The sequence below is a fragment of the Eremothecium cymbalariae genome, chromosome 8 (assembly GCF_000235365.1).
Source record: "Eremothecium cymbalariae DBVPG#7215 chromosome 8, complete sequence".
NCBI classification, from domain to species: Eukaryota; Fungi; Ascomycota; class Saccharomycetes; order Saccharomycetales; family Saccharomycetaceae; genus Eremothecium; species Eremothecium cymbalariae.
This window is the reverse complement of record NC_016456.1, coordinates 327,142-352,013: the sequence shown is the minus strand read 5'-3', so window position 1 is coordinate 352,013 and position 24,872 is coordinate 327,142. Positions and strand designations below refer to the sequence as shown.

The window sequence follows — 24,872 nt, the reverse complement described above, 5'->3', positions numbered from 1 at the left end:
TGTATTATATAAGGAAATGAATACATATATGTAGCTACTGATTGCTATTCAGATGAGATAAAGTGAATATTAAAAACAATTGAATTCAGAACCTTAATTTGGGCTGCTGGAATGCAGGCGACTGAGAAACCATAAATGCTGGCCTTTCAATTACAACTAGTTCGTTGGAAGAAATTTTATCAGCATATAAAATTGGTCTGTATTTATCTGTAATGAAGAAAGAAGGGGAATTTACATTGTTTCTTCCCCAATTATTAGAGGCTTTAATATCGGTAGTCTTGGCTATGTAAGCCTCTCCAAGTTCTAAATCTTCCTCATCTTCTTCACCTGAAAACTCGTTGATAAAATTACTTCCATCATTGATCGTTAGGCCATCGCGGGAATGCTTTTTTGTTTTCTTTCTCTTGTTTACAGGAAGGTCTACATTTAAATTAAAGCTTGCAAGCCATGAAACACCCCACAACCAAACTTTGCTGTTATTCTGGGCATCATCAAATATTCCAACGCATTTGTCTTTTAGTTGGGTAAATTTAGAAGGCAAATTTTCGAGGTTTCTCTTACACCAATCGGTTAGAAGGTCGTCATTCGATTTAATATCAAATTCGTAAAGCTTATTTTCAGAAGTAACTAGAATAACAGTCTTTCGAGAGGTGAAATTTATGGCTGTAATAAAATTCATCAAACGAACCAACGGTTTTACTTGCAAAGTCTTTAAGTTGATTAGGTCCACTGCCCCACAAACCCTTGTCACCACAGCGAATCCATCTTTATTTGTGTTTAAACTGTTGATAGTGCTAATATAAGGCAACTTGATGCTGGTTTTTGTTTTTTGAATATCTGGAAGCTCAATTTCTACCAGCTTTTCATCCTCATCATTTTCAGGTTCAAGTTCCAATATTAAAATCTCTCCATTGTTAGAACAGATGATAATTTTGGAGTTGTTAATAAACTGAACAAATTTACTCCCAATGTTCAAAATAGAATTATAGTCTAATTTTGTAACCCTGAGTTTTGAATCTGTAGGCTGTAAATGGAAAACTTTGATTCCAGACGGTGTGCCAACAACCAATACCTCACCATTGGGTGACAATGCACATATCGAGATATGCTGTTCATCTTTCAAAACCAACTTAGCCACAAGTTTATAGTTTTTTCTGCCTCCAATTGTAACCCAATCTGCCACACCCTGACCACATTATCTTGCCAAGAAATAACCATTCTCTGTTCTCTACTAAGCAGCACATTTTTGTGAAATGGCAAAATTTGGGGAAGCTTCCTATAGTTTCCATCTGAAAAAGAGTTCAATGGACTGATCACCAGGGTCTTCTCAACTCCACCAGATATTAGGAAATTACAGCCTTTTGACTGATACGATACGATGCACCTGATATCATTAGCATGGAACAATCTATTTGAAGTAGGCGCCCATTTTGTACTTTTGGGGGATTTTGTAGCTGTAGAAAACTGATAGATTTTTCTATCGACACCAGCAGTGAATACCTTCGTGTTCTCCAAATCAGTTGTCAAACACAGAACATCCGCTTGATGAACCTTAAATGATTGAGTCAGCGTTGTATTCTGGTAGTCCCAAAACTTTACTGAACCAGTGGAATCACCCGATACAATTTGGTTTGTTTCAGATAAGTATAATACAGACCAAATCAATGTTGATTCCTTCTTGGATTTGTCAACCTTCATAGTATGTAACAATCTGCCCTTGTTTTCATCACCTTCTTCGACACACCAAATTCTAATCCGACCATCAGAACACCCACCTATGACAGCTGCATCATTAACCCAAGTTAACGTTAAGACACGCGCATCTTGCCTAGTTAAAATTGAATCGTATTCAAGAACACCTCTTCCACCAGAGATATCAATTAAAACAACGCTACCATTATCGCATCCAACCGCCAACTTATCATTTGATTTGTTTACAGCAATGGACCAGATAACACCAGAGTTACAGTCATAGTTTTTTAGTGGAAGACCCGTGGATAAGTCCCATTCAGTTACAACTGTCGACCCACCTATCGAAAACAATCTTAACGGTTCACCTGGTGAATTGCACCAACATAGCCCTTCAATAGTTCTATCTTTACCACCTTGAATTATCAGCTCCTGGCACCAATTGTCCCTTGGATTCCATATTTCAACCTGACCATTTGATCTTCCCAATGCCAATCTTAAATCACTTGGCGTTAATTTTGTAGTTGATTTGTGAGAAAAAGCTAACGCGGTAATATTACCTGGGGTATAATGTATAAATCGTGACCTATGAACAACTGTCGAAGGATGAGTCATTATAACTAACCTGGAAAAAGTTTGGAGTCCAATAACCAGCGTTCAAGTAGCACTATGCTTGTTCTGTCTGATGCATTTTATTCCTTGTAGAAGTGATGAGATGCGATGAGCAGAAAATTTTCACGTAATTGGTTACCCGGGTTTATAAAAAGAAATCAATCTATCACGTGATTACTATTGGGTTTCACGAGAAATGTTGAACATTTTACCATCCTTTATTTATAAAACGCTTATAATGGTAAAAAAGACTAACTACAATCAGTCGGAACGCCATTAGATCAACTGTAGCACTTCCTTCTTGCTGAAAATTATCAGTGAAAGGTAGTAGACCTGTTGTTCTTTTTTGGGGAATCGATAAGGCCTCTATTATTGACCATATCGCTACTTCTACAGGAATAAATGGCAGCAGAAGCTTCCATGGAACAATCCATATTGACGAATAAAGATACATTGCCCAATGGTATCAATACAACTGAAGAGACTTCAGTGAATCAAAAAATCTTTAGAGCCATTGCTGAAGTGTTCCAATCTGCCCAGAGCACTTATGCGGGACATAGGCGTCACATCGCGGTGTTGAATAAAGTTTATTCCAAGTGCATTGAGCAGCAGTTACACGAATCATTCAACTATTGGTTTAATAAATTGGTGGTAAGGATACTCTCGTTGAAAAAACAGGAAATTATCGGTGATAGGATTGTTCGGTTGGTTGCTGCTTTCATTGCCAGTAATGAGTTGGCTCTGCAAAAGAAGAGAGCTGAGAATGGCGGAGATGAGAAGACGGAACAAATATTCGGGGCATTTTTGAATCAGTTCATTAGGTTTTTATTGCATGGCATTGAATCACGAGATAAAAATGTGAGATATAGGGTCACTCAACTGCTGGCTGTTATCATGGATAATATGGGTGAAATAGATGAAGAACTTTACGATTTGATTATATGGTCAATGCAGAAAAGGGTACATGATAAGGAACCCAACGTTCGAGTTCAAGCTATCTTTTGTCTGACAAAGTTTCAGGATGATGAGCACGAGTCACTGGATAGCTCTGCTGATCCTGCAACGGAAAGTTTGGTGCATGCCCTACAGAATGATCCCAGTGCTGAGATACGTAGGGCAGCCATGCTCAATTTAGCTAATAACAAGAATACTCAGCATCTTATCTTTGAAAGAGCACGTGATGTTGCAGCTATAAACAGACGGTTGATCTACTCTAAAGTATTGAAGTCTATGGGCCCTAAGGTTTTCACTCAACTCGATTCTAGTTTACTTGATCAGCTGGTACAGTTGGGTTTGGAAGACAGAGACGAGACAGTTAGACAAGCTTGTGGAAAACTTGTTGCATTTGATTGGTTAAATTTGATGGATGGTGACATTATAGATTTGTTGGATAAGTTAGATGTTACTAAAGGAAAGGTTGCCGAGAAAGCAATGTGTGCTTTATTTGAATATCGAAGTGATATTGTAAACAAAATTAAGTTTCCTAAAGATGTTTGGGACAATTTCAGTATAATTACAGTATTTCTGCTAAAATCTTTTTATTATCACTGTTTAGAACATGAGATGAATGAGCTTATAGAAGAGAACTTTCCAGAGACCATGGTACTTTCCAAATACATCACAACCTATATTAGTAAGAGGTATGAAAGCAAGGATGAGCAGTCACAAATTGATGAAAAAGCCCTAGATTTTATTATTGAACAACTTCTCTATATTGCATACAAATATGACTTTAGTGATGAAATTGGAAGACGTGATATGCTTAACTTGGTTAGAAATTTGCTATTCAATAAGGATTTATCAGAATCTCTAGTGAAGATAAGCTTAAAGGTCTTAAAAGTCTTATCAATTAATGAGCGAGATTTTATAACAATGTCTGTCGAAATTATTACCGATATTAGAGATGAAGATATTGAGAAACAAGAAAACGAAGAAGTGGGTCATAATTCAATTTCTAAGAACAGAAAAGACGATGTTATCGATGAAGAGAAAGACGAGGTGGACGAAGATAAAGATTATTGTGCTGTTGAATCATTTCATTCAGCTGTTGACGACTTGGTGAGTGGTAATATTAACGCATGTGATTCTAACAATACTGTTGTAATAGAAGAAAAACAACCAAGTCCAGAATCATTATTAGTTTGTTTAAAGTTAACACGTTACATGTTGGAGCTTGTTGAAAAGCCCCTAAAGCAGAATATCATGATATCATCTTTAATTGATACATTAATTACGCCTGCTGTTAGAAATACGCAAAGTGATATAAGAGAATTAGGTGTCCGCTGTCTGGGTTTATGTTGTTTGCTTGATGTACAATTGGCGACAGAAAGCATGTACATTCTAGGTATGTGTGTTTCCAAAGGTAATGTCGCGTTGAAGAATATAGCTCTTCAAGTGATTATTGATATTTTTTCAGTTCATGGTAGTAAAGTAGTTGATGGGGAAGGAAAAGTTGACTCAATATCATTACACAAGATATTTTACAAAATATTAAAAAACAATGAGCTTGCCGATTGCCAAACTGTTGCAGCAGAAGGGCTCTGTAAATTGTTTTTAGGTGACGTCTTCATAGATGATGATCTGTTTGAAACGCTTGTACTATCCTATTTCTCCCCTGCGAATTCTGGAAATGAGGCACTGATTCAGGCCTTTGCCTTTTGCTTGCCAGTTTATTGTTTTTCCCATTTCAACCATCAACAAAGAATGGCAAGGGTTGCAAGTGACGTATTGCTAAGGTTATCAATGTTGTGGGATGATCTCCAAAACCCTACTGATGGGAGCAACATGTCTAAGGATTCAATGTTAAAGCCTAATGCTATTTTTCAACAATTGATTAATTGGACAGACCCTTGTAGACTTGTTGCAGAAGATGAAAAAAGTGCAGCTACAAACGAATGCCATATAGATTTTTTGCTTGATATTCTTAGGTCTTATTATAGATTTGAAAGAAAGGATGTTAAGAAAATGCTAATCACTAATCTCTCTAGATTTAAAGTCACTGGACAACATAGTGTGGTGAAGATTAAAGAAGCTATTGAACATTTGGAAGATATTCTGGAAAATGACACCACAGACAAGACATGTAAAAACTGTCTAAATGCGCTTTTAGAAAATTATAAATCACTGGTACCAGAAGCTGAGGAGCATAGCATTAATACTACAAAGCAGGAGGATGATAATAGTATAGGTGAATTTTCGGCAATATTGGCAGGTGCTGATAATAGCTCTTTGGATGTGGCTGGAAGCAGCACCCAATCTGAACTTAATACCGAAAGCTTTATAAAAGATTCAGGGAATGGGCAATTACAAAGTGAGAATACAGAACAGGGGATTTTAAACACTTTAGACAACCCACCCAGCAGAAAAAGGTTAAGATCTGCTGATGATTCATAACTTCGTATAGACTTTTGGATAATTGATACTTCTATGCTGAGCTTGGAGCAATCTACCATCCAAATCAGTATCCAACGCATGTTGATATCTATTAGAACGTTCACCGACATTGTTAATACTTTACTTAAACTGACAATGACTTGAGATTATAATATTTATGCTATCTGAAACACCAGAAAATAATGTGACAAAATTTAATATATAGAATACCTGTTTCCCATGACTGAATACTGGGTGAGGGTTTTATATAAAGTCTCCCAAAATTTGGTCGTCTTTCAAGTTGTCCTTCACAACATAGTATATTTCCATCAGAAGATTAGGGAATCTTTTAATGAAATACGTATAGAATCCATCCGGTATAGGGCTCATGAGGTCACAAAGTTCCTCAGGTAGATCATGAAAATGATGGTATTTGTTTCTTAAAGCTCTTAATAGATCCATTAACTTCTCACCATTATACTTTCTATATTTTCCTAGATTATCCATAAAGAGTTGATCAAATTTTATTGTCCAGTCCTTGTACGGAAGTACTTTGGTCGAAGAGGCCTCAAGTTTCAACAATAAAGCACTTGGTGGATCTCTTCTTTCAATCTCAAATCGATCGCTGACTTTCAATAGGAATTCTAATTTTCTTGGTACGGACCAAAACAATGGATGCTTTAAAACTACCTGAGCTACAGGTCTCTTTAATGGGTCTGACTGAATCATTTGTGCTATCAGATCCTTGGCTTCGATTACCAAACACCTATCCTTGATATATTTGCTTAAACCATCTAGACAATAATCACCCTTGATAATGTTCCCTTCTCTCATAAATCTTTCTCCGAAGGGATGTCTTCCTTTTGACAAAACATAATAAAATACACAGCCTAGAGAAAAAATATCAATTGCCCTCGTTAAACGCTTTTTGCTTACTGGATCATAAACAAGCGGTTCGGAAGATTGATTATTTTTATTTGTAGATTGATTAATTGATTCTTCGCTTTCGATCGTATCTAGTAGAGATATTTTACCACTTAATAGTTCAGGAGCCCTCCAGCCACTAGTTCCAGCGGCATTATTAATATTCGTCTTAAAGGATGATTCCTCTGCTTCTAGTTTTTTACAGAGTCCAAAATCTGAAATCAGTATCCTAATCATATTTCGATCATCGGTATGATGATTATAGCTCTTACTAGGTGCAACTAGAATGTTTTGCGGTTTTAAATCCCTGTGAACAATTTTCATGATGTGCAAATGAGAGATTCCTAACGCAATTTGATGCAACACATCAATGGGATTTGCCCTCTTCTGCAATTCAAAATACTTTGGAGAATCTTTTTTTAGTTCAATGATATCTTCCAGTGTAGCTGTACACAATTCAAGTGCAATATACAGAAACCTTTCAGTAACTTCGGAACAATAATACCGAACCACATTTGGATGATCATCACTCTCAGCTAGTAATTTAATCTCGTGGGAAGCAACGTCGTAAAAATCTATTAACATCCTCTTTACAGCTACCGCTCTATGTTGAAAATTTCCCTGGAATACTACAGTGCCTGAAGAACCATAGCCTAATATTTTATCAGAAATAGTTAAATGCTTTAAATCATTTTCATATTCAAAATTTTTAACAGCCTGCTGGTTTTCATTTACTGCCACTTTCTTTTTGTTATGCTTTCCACCTCTTTTACCGCGTTTCCTCTTCTTCTTTTCAGTTTCCTTCGTTTCATCTTCTACCTGCTCATCAGATTTTTCAATATCTGTCCCTTTAGCTTCTTCACTGCTTGACTTTTCCTTTTCTTGCTCAGTGGATTCTTGTTGCTCACTCTTCTTTTTAACTTCTGAAATTTCAACAAGCGGTGTGGGTAAGTTTTGTTTTGGAATGACACCTCCCCGCTCTAAAAGAATGTGTAAAGGAGGTATTAGTTTGAAATTTGACAATAATATAATCGTGAATATGGAAAGAACCAATACCAGGCCGCTTTCAACAACCCTATAAATAAATTGCGCCACTATAGACGCAAAGCTGTTCTTGTTCGAGATCAATATACCATTGCTAGCTTCTTGTTGTAGTTCAACTTTATGTCGGCTAATATCTTCCGGAGACATATACTTTTCTAACGACTTCGAATCAACACCGTTATTTGGTTGATAATCTTTAGGAGGCGGGTCTAAGAATCTTCCGTTGCGACCCATAAAAGAATTATGACTGTATTCTTTGTCGTTAATCAATATCTTATCAATGGGGAAATGACCTAATGCATGGACGCCTGCGACAGCAACTTTGAACAACGCTTTATTTTCAAATATCTCTGCCCGCCTCCATTTCTCACTCATACTAAATTTAGACTTGGGAGCAGATTCCACTAAAGATGGGAAAAATGTACTGGATAAGGCAAACCAAGAATTGTTTTCGGTTTGGTCTAGGTAGACATGAATATTCTCCTCTTCGCTATCTTGAACAGCTTTCAGCGGGTGCGGCAGCAAAATCTTTTCGTTTGTAGAATAATCAAAATAAATATCGAAAACGTTGTTTATGATTGCTGGTAATTTCGGAGATACCCATTTAGCTATCTTCAAGTCGGCATTAGTAGCTAGTAATGACCTATCACGAAAAGGTGCCACGTAAATCCCATCTTTAGACTTATTATTTCTTGAGGCTAGATAATTATCAATGGAATTATGTTGCCATTGTGCATATGTGACATTGTAGACGATATTGTCTTTGGTGTGGATGCTCAACTCGAAGGTAGTTTTGCCGATCACTAGGATGTTCTCAAAATCCTCATTGTTAAACATTTTGTTGTCATTAATTTTGGAAGTTTCAAATACCTTATTTTCTGTACCAAGACCATATACGGATATTATTTCGCCCGTAAATATATCCAAGGCGTACACCGCAGTTGTTCTAGATCCGGTGTATATTTTTTCGTCTTCTAAGATTGTACCCAGTTCATCGACCACAATCTTGGTTTTCAGATCCATCGGAGAAAGACTGACCAACTGTTTTATTGATACAGGTAACTTTTGTAATCCCTGATAAGTACTGAAGTAGTAGATATTGCCATCTGCATATGGTTCAACTATCAATGATTCGTTAGTAACCGCACTAGGCTCGGACACTTTTATTAGGGGAGGTAAATTAGCATTTGAGATAGACCAAAGCACTTCTCCATTCTGCCTGTTGAGCGCATGTATACCACCCTCAATATCCGTCGCTATAAGAATGTCAGCCAAAGTCAGGGACTCAAGATCCTTGTGGTTGCCATTCAAAGACAATACAGACTTGCTCGGAGCATCAATCGCAACTGAACCAATTGATTTCACCTGTGATTCACGCATCAGAATAGGAGTCGCATGCCTTCTCTTAGCTTCAGTGGTAGTGGGTATATCTATCCGAGGTACAGACGCTAATTCTTTGTCAAGGACGCCGGTGATAACTGCATTCAGGCCTTCAGATGTTAGATCCCATGGACCCTTCTTACTCAAAACTCCGGTTCCTGCAGATGTAACTCCCAAGGAATTCTTTGAATTCTCAAATCTTTTTAGGAAAGGCCTAGCTGCGGGAGTTCCAGTAACAAACCAAACACTATGGGAATAGGAAAATAAAAGCAATATCCATATGTATATCCTCAAGGAACATGTAGATTGTATTCCTCTCATGATGTGCTAAATATAAGCTAGTGGTTTTGTTTACTGTCTGCTCTTGGGTTCCCCTGTAAACAATATCAAGAGAGACCAATGAATGTATCTATCAATTATGTTACGGTTTGTTAATGCTTTATTGATGGTCGTTCTAATTATCTTGTATGTTTTTTTTCTTTTTCGTCCAGATTCACACAGCAAGTAAAGAACGTTCTTCTAATTCCGCAGCTTCTATGATGAATTATTTCACCCAGGTTTGATATCGTCTTGAATACTTCAAATGAACATATATTTCTTCTTACAATCTGCTTCTGAGTGTGTGTAGTTAGTTGTATTATGAATCCTTTTTTTTTTGATACTTTTTTTTAGAATTTGAGATTACGAACGTTCTTCTTCTCCGACTGGTCGTAGCATGATGTATTTGAATCACCATCGACTATGTAGCTTATCTTAGTTAGTCTATGGGGTAGCTATGATCGTAATCTGGGGTCAGCTGCTTCAAGTGGTATTGGCAACAACTGTTGTGACTCTAACAAGTTAACACCCCTACTGTCACGTGACAATGCTCTTTTACTTAGCTACTTTGAACATAGGTCTGTTGGACTCATAGCGAGCGCAACTCAGCACCACCGTTGGTATAAGCATCTTCGTATATTGGCCTTAGCGTAAATTAAGCTTAATCCATCATCTGATAGCCCATTTCTTCAAACACATCTTTTAAACGACATTTCTTTTCATCGGATATTATTTGAACCAGTCTTAAGCCAGTGTCTCTGAGCTCGTTATAATCCTTCAAATTCTTAATATGCGTTGTATTAATGGTTGTAGGATCTATAGAACTGTAACACAGATATTCATGTTAGTAAACATATCTCACTTCAGTTGCCCCACAAACGCCTTGCTCTGTTATTCCATTAAAGATATCATCAAACAGTGTATACAATGTGGTCACCATACATATCTTTTTGCGCACATAGTTCATTATATTTGGCTTCTAGCTCTAGACAACTAGATTTCAAAACATTGAGCTTAGCTTGCTTCTTTTGGATCCTGTTCGAAGTACTATTCATGATTTATTGCTGTTTTCAATGTTCTACGTTCTGACTGTAAAACCAATAACCGCCCAAGTTAGTTGTTCTTTTTTATAGTGCTATTTCATTTAACATACCAACAATTAATATTATCGTTACAGCAGCATCAATCTAACAAGACTTATTACGCTACGCTACGCCGTTTATAGTTTAAATATTCGTTATTTGATATAAATACATAGTAAGTATTTAAAAGCCAAAGCATATACATGATATATAAGTGTGATTGATTTAAGATTTACATGACATAAGGGGTCGTCCATTAATTCCTTTTCCCTTTATCCTAATTCCTGTTCAGTGATCATTATATCTTTTGACCGCCCTACTATACATAGTTATTGTTGGTGTTATAGTGACTCGAAGTCTTTGTATGCTAATCATATATCTATGATAGGAACACGGTCTTTGGATAGATCATTATGATCTTCGGGTCCAACACCTCTGGTGGACATCCAACTCCATATGGAATCTTCAGCCATGGTATGATTCGGTTCCAGATCTCTACGGTTGATTTTGGGTTGATTATTGAGTCTGGATAAAATGTTTATGCTTGGTATGAGGTTGTACTCAACACCATCAATGGTTATTTTGTTGGGTGTATGCATTCCTTCATGCCTCGTTTTTGGTTTGTAATAGTACAAGTTGCCAGCTGCTGTTATGAACAGCAGAGCAAAAATGAAAGTTAACGTTCTCCAGAAGGATACATCACTCATATCATATAAAGCAGATTTCCACTTACTAATAATACTTGGCGAACCGGCCTCTGCAGTAAGTTTTGGGGCCTCATCGTTTGATTTTAAGAGCTTGGATTTTCTCTTTCTCTGAGAACTTCTTCTTCTTGGTGTAGTTCCCTTCTTTTTTGAGCTGGCGGCCGTTATTATGGCTGTCAATTCTTCAAATAGTACCTTAGCAGCATTTTTTTGGCCGTCCAGTGAACCCTTTTCTATAGCTCCCTTTATCCAACTCCTTCCAACCCAGGTAATACTAGTGACTATAAGTATATCTGTCGAATTACTTTGACCCCATGATAAGTATGTACGTGAGTGAATTTCAAAGGAGTTACCTGATGGGACATCCGGAGTCTTTGTGATCTGTTCAACGCAGGTGTAGGACTCATAATCTTCCTGCACTATTTTTTCCTCGATTAAACATCTCGTTTGCTTTGCACCAAGGGGATTGTTCAATGGCCTCATATATGAATAACTTCTGCTACCATTTTCGAATAAAGGAATGTCAGAGATATTAAAATTCTTTTGCTTATCCATAATTTGTCTTAGGTATGAAGAATCATCGCCATATATAAGTTTGAAAACAGTGCCCAAGGGAGCATTGATGTTAGTTCTGTCAACAACTACTTCTCCAGGAGCCTTTGAGTAATTATTAGATGTTGGAGCATGTTCCTGCGGGCCAATAGTTGGGAGTATGCTAACTGGTTTGAGTTGTTTTTCGTTTGTCAAATACCTGACTTCTTTCTTCGGCGAGTTCAAAGTCTGCTCCATGAAATCTACCATGCTCTTCATTGCGGAAGTGACACCATCTAAAGAAGCTTTTTCTATTGTCGATTTAATCCAACTTTTTCCAGTCCACTCTGTAGTGCTGTATACAACCAATTCAGAACTATTATCTTCTCCCCAATTGAGTAATATTACATTTCTGACGTAAAACGAGTTACCTGAAGGAATATCAGGCGTCTTAGAAATTTGAACGACCTTAACATAATCTTCCAAATCATAATGCAAAAGAGATTCGGTGACATAGCATGTAGCTTTGTTAGGTCCAATCGGAGAAGAGAGCGGTTTGCAATAATCGTAGGACCGTTCCTTTGATCCTATTAGCGGCTTTATTTCTGATATATTATAATTCTGCTGCGAACTCAATATGGTTGTCAAATAGGAAACATCAGAACCAAAAAGAAGATTGACAGCTTTCCCAAGGGGGGCAGAAAAATGTGCTTTGATAACCTTATGTTCATTAGAAGCTGGGCTATATAAAGAATACGTTGGTGTGTGTTCCTGAGGACCTAAAGTAGATAAACCAGACCCTCTCCTCTCTTTGGATATCACTTGTTTAGAAGATCCATTTTTTTCAACATCTGACAATTCATCGTTGGTAGAATAATCAGAATCCTCTTCGTATTCTTCTCCATCGTCATCATCTAAAAGAATATGGCTCTCTTCATTTGGTTCATCACAGCCTAATTTATATTCGAGACCCGGCTCTCCGAGATTGGAAGAACTTCCGTCACTTTGGGTTCCCAAGTGGCTCCCAGCAGGGCCAAGAACGATCTGGTTCCACACATTTGTTATCAAATCAAAAGCAGTATCCCGCGACATAAATGAGGCAAACACGTACTTCTTCTGTAGGGTATGAATGGCAATCGCATTTGGAAATATGGCCGCAGTGTTTTTCTTTTCGATCTGAACTACTTCGCCAAGTGGGATGACAACGACGCTAACATAACCCAAGATATTCGAATAAAAACAGATATGTTCTGAGGAAACATATAACCTACCTTGTAAAAGAATATCCTTAGATAACGCACAACTGAAATCAGATAACAACTTTTCACCTGGAGAAATCTCAGTATCCTTAAATAGACCATGGAAATCCACATTCCTCTTGTCGGAAGCATAGACGACATCTTCCAACTCTGGTGCAGATATAATAGAAAAGACCTTTGTATTATCAAAATGAGGCACATTGGGAGAACTTAAACCCCCACTCTTTGACAGATATTGCTGGTCCAAATATTGGTTGGCTCCTCTACTCCCAAATGATAACGATGCGCAACGATTCACGCGTGTATTTGATGTGAGGAACGACCTACTTAAGGACCTTACGGGTGGAAAATGCCTTGCTTCTGCCGCTGCCACTGTGCTATTATTGCTCGAGTTTTCCTCCTCACGATATGGAGATCCGCTTTTTTCAAGTGGAGTGTGAGCAAGCTCCAAGTTCTTGTCAATACTAGAACTCTTTGGGGTATCATTATTACTAGATGAAGTATTCCATTTTGGGCTCTCTGAATAAGATAACGTAGAAACATAAAGAGCTTTCGATGGCAGAGTCTTACAACGTTTTCTTGAGGAAACATTGGCACTGGAAACAATACCCTTTTTATTAGTAGGCGACATCGAACGCACTCTCTCGGTAGAGGTTGCTAGCATGCTTTCAGGAAACCGCTCAGGAGGAGTTAACGCACCGTCACCCTTTGCAAAATAATCCAAGGTCAAGTCACCATCGCCGAAACTCGTTATAGAAAACTGACTCCTCGATGAACCTGATCTAATGCTATCAACGTCCCCTTCACCATTAGCACCACAGATAAGTTTTTTACCGTGATAATCAAAAATTATACTGGGTGACCTATCTCCAGTCTGCTCACGCCTATCGGGTGTGTTACCTTCAGATTTAGCATTTCTAACATTACTGCTGTCACTGTTCTCTACTATATGTGCTGTATTCTGCTGTACCGCCGTGGAATCTTTATTAGTATTAGATGACGATAACACCTCCTCGGATCGGTTAGCAGCAAGCACAAAATCCAAGTGCCTTAAAAAGGAGGTGTTTCTTGCCATTGTGTTCAAAGGATGCTCAACGTTATCGAGGACATTGTCCTGTTGCGTCTTCCAATCATCTAGCAATGCTGTATTTGTATCTCCTGAACTCTTGGTAATAAGCTGCTGAGCCGCGTTTCGAGCGACCGACAAAAAAGAAGACAAAATGCCACCGTTGCATGTTGCGCTTTTTTCATCTGACAAATATATGCTTCCCTTTACAGCTCCTTTCCCCTCATGGAGGTGTTCAATGATCATTCCGTCTGATAACCTTTCCGATAACTCTTCTCCGTCCGCCAAATTCGAATTAGAAGACGCTGTCTGCTGGACATCCTTGTCCATATTTAGCCAACTCCCCGGTCTAGAATTGGACCCATAAAAATTGCCAGGGTCCCCATTAAGCGACATACCAATCGATGACGACGACGACGACGACGACGACGAAAAACCACCACCATAGCTATTTCTAGATCTCCTCTGATCAACAACACCATCCCCATAGATAAGTAAAGAGCCCTGCTCCGCCAAAGATCGCCGCCCCACAGAAACACCCCCCCGCTCCTTAGCAAACACCGACCCACCACCACTCACCGCCCTAGCTGACCGTGCAGAACCACCACCACCCTCACCCAGACTGCCACCTTGCAAAACTCCTCTGTTCTGCCTCGTCACCAAATCATACCGTAAAGAACTCCCAGAACCAGGCCCTCGTCGCCGTCCTCCGCCACCGCCGTGGCCCTGTCCCGTCCATGTAAGCGACCGACTTTTCTTCTTAAAAAATAACCTGGCACTCTCTTTGAACTTCTTGGACCTACCTATCTCTCCTTCCTTCATATGCGATGCTCAACTAATATATATGATATATGTGTCAGTAGTACCACTCCAACTCCAAAACCTACCTTTTAACTTTTAAAATAGACAAAAAAGTTGACAAATCCCCACGAAAATCCCCGTAATTATAACCTCTCCAGCAATCGTACCTTAAAAACACCAATACGAGACTCTTGCTAGCAATATTGGCAATCTAAAAATAAAATGCACACCATATATATACCCGTTCGCCAACTCTTTTGCGTAATCCCACAGGTATTACTATTATTTCAAAAAAAATTCTTTTTTAGTTATCGCCAAAAGACTATTATTATTATTATTATTAATACTGGCACCGCTTTCTAACTGGAAGTGCTCTAATAAAATAAATGCAGTATCTCTCACGCTTGTAATGGTATCTGTTTCGATCAATGTTGTTTTGTTTAACGACAACGTTTCTGTCTTTATGGGTCAAAAGGTCCATTTCTCGCGCCCCTTAACGAAGTTCAACACAAGTGTCAGACGGAAAACCACATAACTGAAGCATCACCATTTAAGTGACAAAAATATTATATAGTGTAATATATATATGTGAACTGGATGGATTGACATGGTTTGAGTGTGTATTATAGGATCCATTGGTGGAGTTAGCCATTAGGGATATGGATGGCATTGAATAGTAATAGGTGTTGTCTATAGATGATGCATAGCATGGAATTGCATTTAACAATATTAAAGAATAATAAAAAAGAAGGTGTAACTAACTAACGGTCTTCAGCCCACTCGTTTTCACGTCTGATAGCAGCTTCTTCCTCGGGGGTGAAATCGTTGACAATGTTGAAAGTTCTTCTGATTTCTTCTGGGGATCTGTTTCTGATCATTTCCGCAACGACTTTGCATCCGGCGTCCAATAGAGGTTTTATGTTTAGATAGTTTGCGGCCAAGATAATTTCATACAACATTTCCTGATCCACTTTGAGGAACTCACGGTCCCATGCGTCTACTGGGGCGGACTTACGCGAGTCGTCGTCTTCTTCGTCGGGGAAGTTCGAATCCTTGTGATGTTCGGCCCATTCGATTACTTTCTGGAGAACAGAGGAACGGACGTTGGGTACCGGCATGACAATCTTATCGTCATCGTCTTTGCTTTCTGCTTCTTCGTCGGAGTCGTCATTGAAGTTATTGTCGTGCATGTCATTCAAGTAATTCTTTAATAACAGGGAACGCTCGGCGATCTTTCTGTTGACTGTGAATCGCTCGCCTTCGACGCTCACTAGGACGACTGTTTGGGTTTTCTCTGCCATGGCTGGTTTATGTGTTGCTACGGTTTGGGAATGGCACCTTCAGACAAAAACCCCTCTTGTTGATGCGTAGAAACGTCTTTAATCTCCTCTTTCTGGCCTTTAGGTTCACTGTAAATTATTTTCTAGATACCATGACGAGAAAGATTGGAATACCCTTTTTTAGTGTTCGCTAGGATAATCATGAAGAACGAAGTCGACTGCAGGCGCATGTTGGTGACGACGGGTGGGCCAGCTGGGGCAGGTGTTATGTTGGCAGTATGATAGGAGGGTTCTGGTGGTTCTCGTATAATGAGGTGGTGTTTCTACTATAGTGGTTTCTATTATGTGAATTGAAAGTCCTGGTTTATCTCGTGGATACAAAATAAAGTGACAACTACAAAACGAAAAATAAAATAATAAAATGAAAATAAAAGGCTATGTGTGGTAGCGGTGGTGGTGGTGGTGAGGATCAGCACCTTGGGTATGTGAGCGGTCCACCTTTATAGAGAATGCTCATATTGTAAGAGTAAAAATACTGTTCTTTGTCGTTCGTTGTGGTTGGTTTCTTCTGTATTGTTTCTGGTTTTTCCTGCTAAAATCCAAAGTTGCTGTAGACGCTGGCGCTCAAATCGTCGAGTTCGGGCACAGAGTCTAGGCTTTGTAAGAACTCGTTGTTCATTGAGATCAGGCCGTTCTTTAGCATGTCTTGGCAGCATTCTTTTAAACCAATTGAGAATAGGGCGACCTGGAATTTGGGTGCTGCCGCTGCCATTGCTTCGCCTGCTGCTTCTGCTGCTCCGTTGGAGGGTGTCTGGGAAGACTTTTTAGATTTCTTGGTAACTTTAGCTTCCACCTGCTGCATGACGAATTGGAAGGATTCATTCACTAGGCTCTCTAAAACTATTAAGGAGGCACTTGATTCTGAACACTTGAACGTTTCTTGGACTAATTGCCTTAGCATAGTGTTGTCTTCATTGATGATTCTCAAAGTGTCGGAGTCCAATGTCTGTTGTAATACGAATTGCTCCAAGTGTGGCTCTGGGAGAAAACATTTTACTAAAAGATTGTGCGAGTGGTTGTCAAATAATTCCTTGTTAATATTGTAGATGGTTTTTGAAAGCTTGCCACCAAATTCCTCAAATGTCAACATATCCCGTGGAGAAAGGTCACCAAAATGGGCGCTGACCTGTTGCTGTACAAGCGGTTTGAATCGAAGCCAGCCCCGGTTTAATAACCACCAAGATAACGACAAAAATGCTTGCTCGTTCGCATAACGAGCCTTGTCCTTGGACTTGTTACCATTTCTGCCAGATGACGCCTTGTCTTCCTCTTCTGATGAATTTTCTATATTTGGAGGAGTAGAAACACTCAAAGCATTGCTTCCATAGTTCCAAAAGCTGTTCAACCATGTCATTATAATACTGCTGCCCTTTTGACCCTCCTTGTCAACAGCAATCTTGATGGCAGTGTCTAGATATTCCCGACGAGCTAATATGTTCAATTGCAACCGAGTTAACAGTAGTAGCATACATGTAGCATAGACCACTGTCAACAACTTAACTAAACTTTGCACCTTTAACTCCTCCCACAATTCAGCTTTACTTTTGGAAACCCCTGAATTGCTCGAGTCAGAAGGCTGGTCCACAACCGAACCCATCTCATCCAGTTCACTGCTATCCTTAGGAACCCCTTGAGCCAACTTCTTTGTCAATTTCTTACCCTTTAGCGTCTCCACAATCTGGTCCAAATCTAAATCCTTGTTCAAAACCAGCGTTAAAACCGGTACCAGCTCATACATAGTGTACAAAGAATCCTGCTGCGTCTGATGGAAACGTCTCTTAATCTGCTCCTTGACAAAGTGCTGCTCGGTAATCTTCAACTGCTGTTTGTAAAGCCATCTCTTTATGAATAAAATAGTGCAAACCCCGGTTGTCACCAAAGTCGTCAAAATGATGCTCGAAGCAATAAGTTTCCCCCTATGCTTCTGTAAACCTTTCCGTGTCATTCTTCCAGCGCCTCGACCCTTTTGTACAATTCTGATGTCTCTAATTATACACAAGTCCCTGTAATAGCAGACCATATATATATGAATATCCTAAGGTCTTTAATAATTTCCCCAGTTTTTCTCAATTAAGAAATTTTAAACACATTTCAACGCCGTAGAACCGAAAATGTACACAGACATACAGAGAAACTTGAAGAGACAGCTCATCCACCGCCGATAAATCATAAATACGTTAGTCCCTGCTAGATATATATATGTATGTATGTGTGTGCAATGATAAAACTACTCCTTCTTTTCATCGGAGGCGAACTCTGCTCTGCTCTGATTCTCGTTGCGACATCTAGAATCGTTTACTAACCGCCTCAAATTATTGAGCTGCTCCAGCAAAGGAAGGTCTGCCACAGCCCACTTGTTCGATCCACCATCCTCCTCCTGCCCTAGACACAACTGTTCGCTTTTCGATGGAATAGGAGGCAATATGCGGAACGATTCACTCTTATCCCACTTGTTAAAAAAAGGCGAATGTCGTGAGTATACGTCCCTTCTGCTAAACTTCGGTGTCTGTTCGACGAGCTGAAACATCGACTGTGTCGTTTGATGGAGGATCCTATTCAGTGAATTCCACAGCACAACATCTTTACATTCACGACGAGCACAAATATCGTTTAAATCCTCTAGCTTTTTGATAATAGATTCTACACTTTCCATCAGAGGTATTCAGCCACCATACCGCGGTTCTCACGGTTCTCAATACTTCTGTAAGATCCCCCTCTTTATATATATTTCACCTGGCTTCAGCAAACCTTGTTTTGTCTTGAGGAACAATAATCCCCTCTACTGTATATTGCTTTAAAACAGGTTCAATTTAATTTTTTTAATTACGACATACAAAAGTAGTTTTTAAATTTAAGTTATATAATCCTAAAGTCACTTTAAGCTTCATAATAGTAATACCGATATTTGTATAAAAATTTCTTTCAATTCCTATATAAATAAATAAATTAAACTTAGATTTATGACAACATTAAATTCATCCTCCAATCACTATAAACAGAATACCAATTATCACCTTTTTCATGATTCAACTGTCTCCGCCAAACTTCAAACATAACTTGCCTGGCACCCCAATACGAACCCATACCTGAGCTTGCTAACCGAGCCGCCCATTTCTTATACGCCAGTTGTGTATTAGTATCTGTACAGGAACATCCAGCTATGAAACCTTGCCAAACTAAGGGAACAATCTTAACTCCTTTTTCGTCGATAAGACTAGCTAATTCAGTTAGATGATTCAACACCTTGATAACATATGGCTGAAGTAGTTGATAAGCTAATGTTCTTACCATTGTTAAGTAGTAAACAATCAAACCGAAATAAAAACTCATAGTATGATGGAAGATTCCCTTCATAGTATCATTCAAAAATTCCTTTTTAGACTTATCCTTCCAAAATTCCCATTCTGATTTCCAACTATAGAGTCTCTTTTCGAATTCAACGCAGTAGATATTATAGTCGGCCGGGATTTCTAAACCATTTTTCTGGAAATATGCTCTGTGTCTTGCCAATCTTACACAATCAGAAAATAGAAGAATTAAAGAGTTAGGCAAACCATATAATGCGTCAGTACCTAGGACATCATGCTTGGTTTGCGAATCTGAAAAATATGGTTTACTCGCAATATTATTCAACAGAAGGGGAGAGGAAGACTGGTTCAAACGTTCTTCAAGTTCACTGAAGTCAATATTAATTTTATCATCCTTTCCATCTAGTTGCTTCTTGTATGCATCATCCTTAGATGACGCCCCCGTAGTTGCTGGTGAACTGGACTTTTCATTAAAGTTGACTTTATTATCGTCACTTTTCTCAAAAACAATTTCTTTTTCTCGTACCTTGTCAAGAGCAGTGCTATCTTGAATTAACCTTAAGAATGAGTAGATACGGTGAAGACAACGAGCTTTAGAGGATATATTTGGCCGCGCTTTCATCCGCTTGTTGATAAACTCCTCGCATATCGCAAGGTAGTACTGACAGTCTGCCATAGTGCCCCAGAAGACGTCGATTGAATTCATTGATAATATAGCTGTCAAAACGTCTTTGTAACGCTCTTGTTTTGAGCCCGAATTGAGACATAAGTTCAAGAAGTTTGATGCCTGATTTCTGAACCCGATTCCCAAATTCACGAAATATTTCATTTCTTCTGAGTTTTTGGGAAATTTGCTTTGTAGATTGAAACAAGACACTGCTAGCAGGGAATTTAACAATGAGTTTCGCGAATTGGATGTATCTCCCATGGCAGCTAGGTCTCCCAGTCCGCGTACGGCCCGTGGGAAGTATATGGTTTTCCAAGGATTCGAAGGTAGAGCAACAACGGTCATCAGATCAGCGACATTTTGCAAATAGTGATTCATTAAAAACCTCGTCAGACCATTCACTTTCAGACTTGTTTGCGGGAAGCGGGGCAAATTGTTTGAGCTACTTAGAGAATTGGAGCCAGCAAGATCAGGCTCTTCACAAGGCAGCACCTGAATAGCAGCAGCAGGCATTTGTGAGCCAGGTGCATTCAAATTTATACCACTACCAGAGCGGCCTGTATCCGCTTTGGTATACCCTTGGTTGAACAGATTCTCAATCATGACTTCATTGTTTTTCCGCTCGCTCCTATGGAACACAAGCCGGTAAAGATTAGCAAGTTCATCTTCTGGGAAACATGGTGAGCCAGCATTAGCTGGAAGAGACGACTCATCAGTAAAATCGGAAGCATGCCGCTTGTTTTTCAGCTTTGAATCCGGGGTAGGTAGACCCGTAGTCACAGTGACTGGCTGTCTATTAGCAGCGAAACCATACTGTTGTTGTAAGTTAGAGGGCAATGATAGGGCACCCTGCAAAACGGAAGCTGATAGAAAAGCGTCGTCTTTCAACTCACCCGAGATCCACTCGTGGCCCGCCATCCCCATCGATGGGAAACCAAACTCAAAGGCAGAAGCAGCATGCGCAGGAGAAATAGCAGACGCTGTGGTATCCGATGACAATTCCATCTTCGTAGAATCTATACTCAGCACCGGGGATACGCAACCCAACGACATAGACGCATCGTCCCGCACCAGCTTCGAAATCTTCTGCTTTTTCTTATTCTTTTCTGCCTTTTGCCGTTCTTCCATCTTCCTTCGTTGCTCCTTCGCCATCGCATCCGCAAATACAGGGTTCACCTTCCTCTTTTTCCTAGGCACATGTCTCTTCTTGGCCCTATTCGTACCCATGAACACACCAAAGTTCTTAACGATCCATGTCTTATTATCTGCAATCATCTCCAACGGAGGTGAATGTAACGCCGACAACTCATCATCCATATCCTCATAATACTCATACTCCTCATCGTATCGAACAAACATAATGTTACGTCGTTGAAACGGCTGCTGCTGTCGATCACCATCCCCATCTTTGTCATTTCCAGACGTCACCTGGTTCCCGTAACTATCAAATCTTATCGGATTCGACCACCGCAATTTGATATCATACCCCCCACAACTTAACCCGGATTTCTCACACCTCTGGCAGTTCGGCTTACCTAGATCACACTTAACTTTCCTTATTCGACATGTCCAACATCCTGTAAATGTTTTTGCCCTGGGCCGCCTTGCTGTACATACACCGTTTCCTGCTTTATGTTTACGAGATCCAGACTTAGCATTACCCGTATCACCAATATTCTGAGAACCAAACTTATTATCCCCTTTATTCATGGCCTCGGTCCCTCCTACTGGTCTCAGTTGTGATTTTTGCTGTTTCCCCACCCTATAATTATACTATCCTATCAACCAGCTGTAGAGATAGCTTCATCTTGCTCTGCCAAAATTTTCACGCTTTTCACCTCTCGAGGGAAACCGCGAGCGGTCGATGCCGATGCCGGGAAGCTGCTTTTAGAGCCAAATGCGTACAAACGAGTAGCTCAACGTCGATTTAATAAGGTCGAGCAAGATGTGTAGCGGCTGGCTAGCGCGATTCGAAACGTGTTTATATAGCTGCTTGGAATAACAGGGTTTTCGGTCTTGTTTAGGCGTAGGAGGAGGTTGCCTGGGCGAATTTTATGAATGTGTAGCTGATGTAAGCTGGGTATATGAAAAGTGTTGAATGCAGTAAAATGGATTGATGTGATACTCCATTCTGTCGTAATGCGCACACAACAAGGTGTAATAGCCAGTTTCTGTAAGGGTGTGTGCTATATATATAGTTTTAACGGGAGCCTGTAAGTGAGAGAGAGGGGATTAAAGATATGTCGAGGAAATTAAAGAAGACCAATTTGTTTAGCAAAGATATTGCTTCGCTGTTATATGCATATGGAGATAGCCCGCAGCCTCTTCCGGAGACTGTGCAGTGTGTGGATGAGCTAGTGGTGGGTTATCTGACGGACATCTGCACGAGTGCTTACAAATGCGCTCAAACGGTGCATAGGACGAAGATTAAGGTTGAAGATTTTAGGTTTGTGTTACGAAATGATGCAGTGAAGTTGGGGCGGGCAGAGGAGCTGATAGCGATCAATAAGGTGATTGTGGACGCTAGAAAGCAGTTTGATAATTCAGAGGGGAAGTCTTTGAAGCGTGTGAATAACAAGGAAGAGGATCTAGATGATATTCCGGAGGAAGACGGGGAGGATCTTAGTGATATTATCAGCATGCGGAATCCTGTTTCGCAGGGCATCGTTACGAAGAAGGGGAAGAAGGCAAAGAAGAGAAAGACGTCAGGCAAAACATGAAGATTGGGAAGAGCTTATTGCGTAGGCATTAGATGTGTTTATTTAGTCTCGGGTTGGTGTTGCTTCATAAGGTGGCTTTTGTGTGAAATATTATAACAATTAATTAAGTGCATCACCTAATCAGGAGAAGCGATCCCTTTTCATAATAAATAAAGACGTTATTAGAGTTATTGAGTTCGTTATCGTTTATTTATTCACTCTCTAGAAGTATATATAAGTGTGCTCAGTCTCATCCAAGTAATTGGTAACACCGATGAACTTGTTAAACCACCTGTTCATGTTCACGAGGATTATCTTGCATATGTTCCTTGGAAAGTTTACATAACTCTTCCAAATAAATCTCAATGCCTCTTTAATGTTGCCAATCTCGACTTCCCATGCAGTTCTCCATTTTCCTTTGGCTTTGTGTGCCCCGTTTCTATTTTTGACCGACTTAGGTGGGAGTTTTATGTCTACGAATTTATTCAGTTCCTCATCATCCGACAATGACTGTGCAGACGGTGGTGGTGCGTTGGTATCCTGTAAAGAAATTTCAGGGGGCACCAATAGGTTTCGTTGTGAATCTAATAGTTCAAAGAAATTATCAGTTTGGAATAAAGGGACTGACTCGTTATTTCCGGTGTGTAACCTTTCGTTGTACATTTTTTCAAAGTTAGCAATGAAAGCCACAGATTTTGAGATTCTATCAAATGTATTAAACAACGCAATTACCTCGTATTTCGTCAATTTATCTACGACATGCTGCTTCCTTTCTTCATCATTTGAATCAATCTCAAACAGTATTTTCAAACTAGTGGCATAACCTGTGGTCTGCACCTTCCCCCACATCCTACATCTGTCGCAATGAACGCAGTCCATGATCTTCGTTACATTCTTGAAGCGTGTTCTAAAATCGTCCTTCATTATGGAACTAAAATCATCTTGGAATAGTAGGTCCTCGTTGAAAATGCTGCTGTGCAGCTGGGATACCACATTATTGATCATGGATTTCACACCGTTATCGTACGCAGTACAGGAATCTATGTGTTCAAGGTATGGCTGTATCTTCCACAATGCCTTGGCAACCACAGCAAAGTTAAAGTAAATGTTCGATACACGTTCTGGAAAGTTACCGACTCTCGTCATAAATAGCTCCAAATTAGGACCCCATTTCCCAGTCACAGTGTTCATATAATCATTCGACAGATGTGCAGCAATCGAGGCATGTAAACCAGAGACTAATCTATAAAATACGTCCTTGGCCAAACAAAGGCCTCTTTCTCCCAATGTGAAGCAATTCTCCTTATATATAGCCGACCATATTTGAGAAGATTGTTCACCCCCGTACCCCGTGAATCTCTCAGGATTAGCCGTCAAGTCCACAAGGACAGAGCCCTCCTTAGTGAAGTCGTCCACATCACAATAATCTATGTCGCCAATTAACTTCGACGATATTTCTCTCGAACACAGTTCATCCATAAATGCACACTCGTCATCTTCTACATCCTCAGGCTTTACTGTCTTTTCATCTAAACCGCCAAGTGCCTCTGGCTGCCAAATATCAGGTAGCCTATCCCAGTCTTCAACTACATCTACCGCGCACGCTCTATTAACACAATACCCACCATTATCATCCCAGAACGGACATTCTTTGTACAAATCAAGCTTGAAATACTTGAAAAAATCTGTGCGAATCAGCCTTTCCAAATCTGGCCTGATCCTAGAATTGATCTCATTGATTTCCCGCAACGTCGTATCGCATGTAGAACCAATCAACTCGTCCTTGTCCATCTTGCAGAAATTTGCTGATCCATGGACAGTGCCCGACATCATCCCATTTTCACTTCCCAAACCAGCATGCCTGGACTCCTCAGCCAATCCCGCCCCTGCAAGTACTACAACTCCAATTACGGTATACCACAGCTTCATACCAGCAACCCTTGACTCTTCCCGCTTCACTACCTGCAGATTATCCGATATGCTAGTTTCATCCCTCTCCTTTATATATATATATATATATATATTCTGTTGCTATAGCTTCAGTAATCACGTTACTAATCTACATAAACGATGGGT

General features: G+C 39.7%; 9 protein-coding genes and 1 further gene across 9 annotated transcripts; 2 read left to right on the top strand and 8 right to left on the bottom strand.

Annotated features, from left to right (window-relative positions):
* Positions 1-85: 85 nt before the first annotated feature.
* Ecym_8166 lies at positions 86-2,304 on the bottom strand (the record flags this gene model as incomplete).
* Positions 2,305-2,703: 399 nt separating this feature from the next.
* YCG1 (condensin subunit YCG1) lies at positions 2,704-5,694 on the top strand (the record flags this gene model as incomplete). Its single annotated transcript, XM_003648221.1, has 1 exon — positions 2,704-5,694. One exon carries the CDS (start codon positions 2,704-2,706, stop codon positions 5,692-5,694), a length of 2,991 nt encoding a protein of 996 aa, XP_003648269.1.
* A 243-nt stretch (positions 5,695-5,937) lies between these two features.
* Positions 5,938-9,342, bottom strand: IRE1 (bifunctional endoribonuclease/protein kinase IRE1; the record flags this gene model as incomplete). The annotated part of the gene is made up of 1 exon (XM_003648220.1): positions 5,938-9,342. The coding sequence occupies one exon, from the start codon at positions 9,340-9,342 to the stop codon at positions 5,938-5,940; it is 3,405 nt and encodes a 1,134-aa protein (XP_003648268.1).
* A 1,450-nt stretch (positions 9,343-10,792) lies between these two features.
* Ecym_8163 (GRAM and VASt domain-containing protein) lies at positions 10,793-14,803 on the bottom strand (the record flags this gene model as incomplete). Its single annotated transcript, XM_003648219.1, has 1 exon — positions 10,793-14,803. The coding sequence occupies one exon, from the start codon at positions 14,801-14,803 to the stop codon at positions 10,793-10,795; it is 4,011 nt and encodes a 1,336-aa protein (XP_003648267.1).
* A 740-nt stretch (positions 14,804-15,543) lies between these two features.
* Positions 15,544-16,083, bottom strand: SKP1 (SCF ubiquitin ligase subunit SKP1; the record flags this gene model as incomplete). Its single annotated transcript, XM_003648218.1, has 1 exon — positions 15,544-16,083. The coding sequence occupies one exon, from the start codon at positions 16,081-16,083 to the stop codon at positions 15,544-15,546; it is 540 nt and encodes a 179-aa protein (XP_003648266.1).
* Positions 16,084-16,654: 571 nt separating this feature from the next.
* On the bottom strand, positions 16,655-18,142 carry PEX3 (Pex3p; the record flags this gene model as incomplete). The annotated part of the gene is made up of 1 exon (XM_003648217.1): positions 16,655-18,142. One exon carries the CDS (start codon positions 18,140-18,142, stop codon positions 16,655-16,657), a length of 1,488 nt encoding a protein of 495 aa, XP_003648265.1.
* Positions 18,143-18,349: 207 nt separating this feature from the next.
* Positions 18,350-18,775, bottom strand: Ecym_8160 (uncharacterized protein; the record flags this gene model as incomplete). Its single annotated transcript, XM_003648216.1, has 1 exon — positions 18,350-18,775. The coding sequence occupies one exon, from the start codon at positions 18,773-18,775 to the stop codon at positions 18,350-18,352; it is 426 nt and encodes a 141-aa protein (XP_003648264.1).
* A 305-nt stretch (positions 18,776-19,080) lies between these two features.
* ARG81 (Arg81p) lies at positions 19,081-21,807 on the bottom strand (the record flags this gene model as incomplete). Its single annotated transcript, XM_003648215.1, has 1 exon — positions 19,081-21,807. One exon carries the CDS (start codon positions 21,805-21,807, stop codon positions 19,081-19,083), a length of 2,727 nt encoding a protein of 908 aa, XP_003648263.1.
* Positions 21,808-22,337: 530 nt separating this feature from the next.
* TAF13 (Taf13p) lies at positions 22,338-22,817 on the top strand (the record flags this gene model as incomplete). The annotated part of the gene is made up of 1 exon (XM_003648214.1): positions 22,338-22,817. The coding sequence occupies one exon, from the start codon at positions 22,338-22,340 to the stop codon at positions 22,815-22,817; it is 480 nt and encodes a 159-aa protein (XP_003648262.1).
* Positions 22,818-23,018: 201 nt separating this feature from the next.
* On the bottom strand, positions 23,019-24,725 carry ERO1 (ER oxidoreductin; the record flags this gene model as incomplete). Its single annotated transcript, XM_003648213.1, has 1 exon — positions 23,019-24,725. One exon carries the CDS (start codon positions 24,723-24,725, stop codon positions 23,019-23,021), a length of 1,707 nt encoding a protein of 568 aa, XP_003648261.1.
* Between the last annotated feature and the right edge of the window lie 147 nt (positions 24,726-24,872).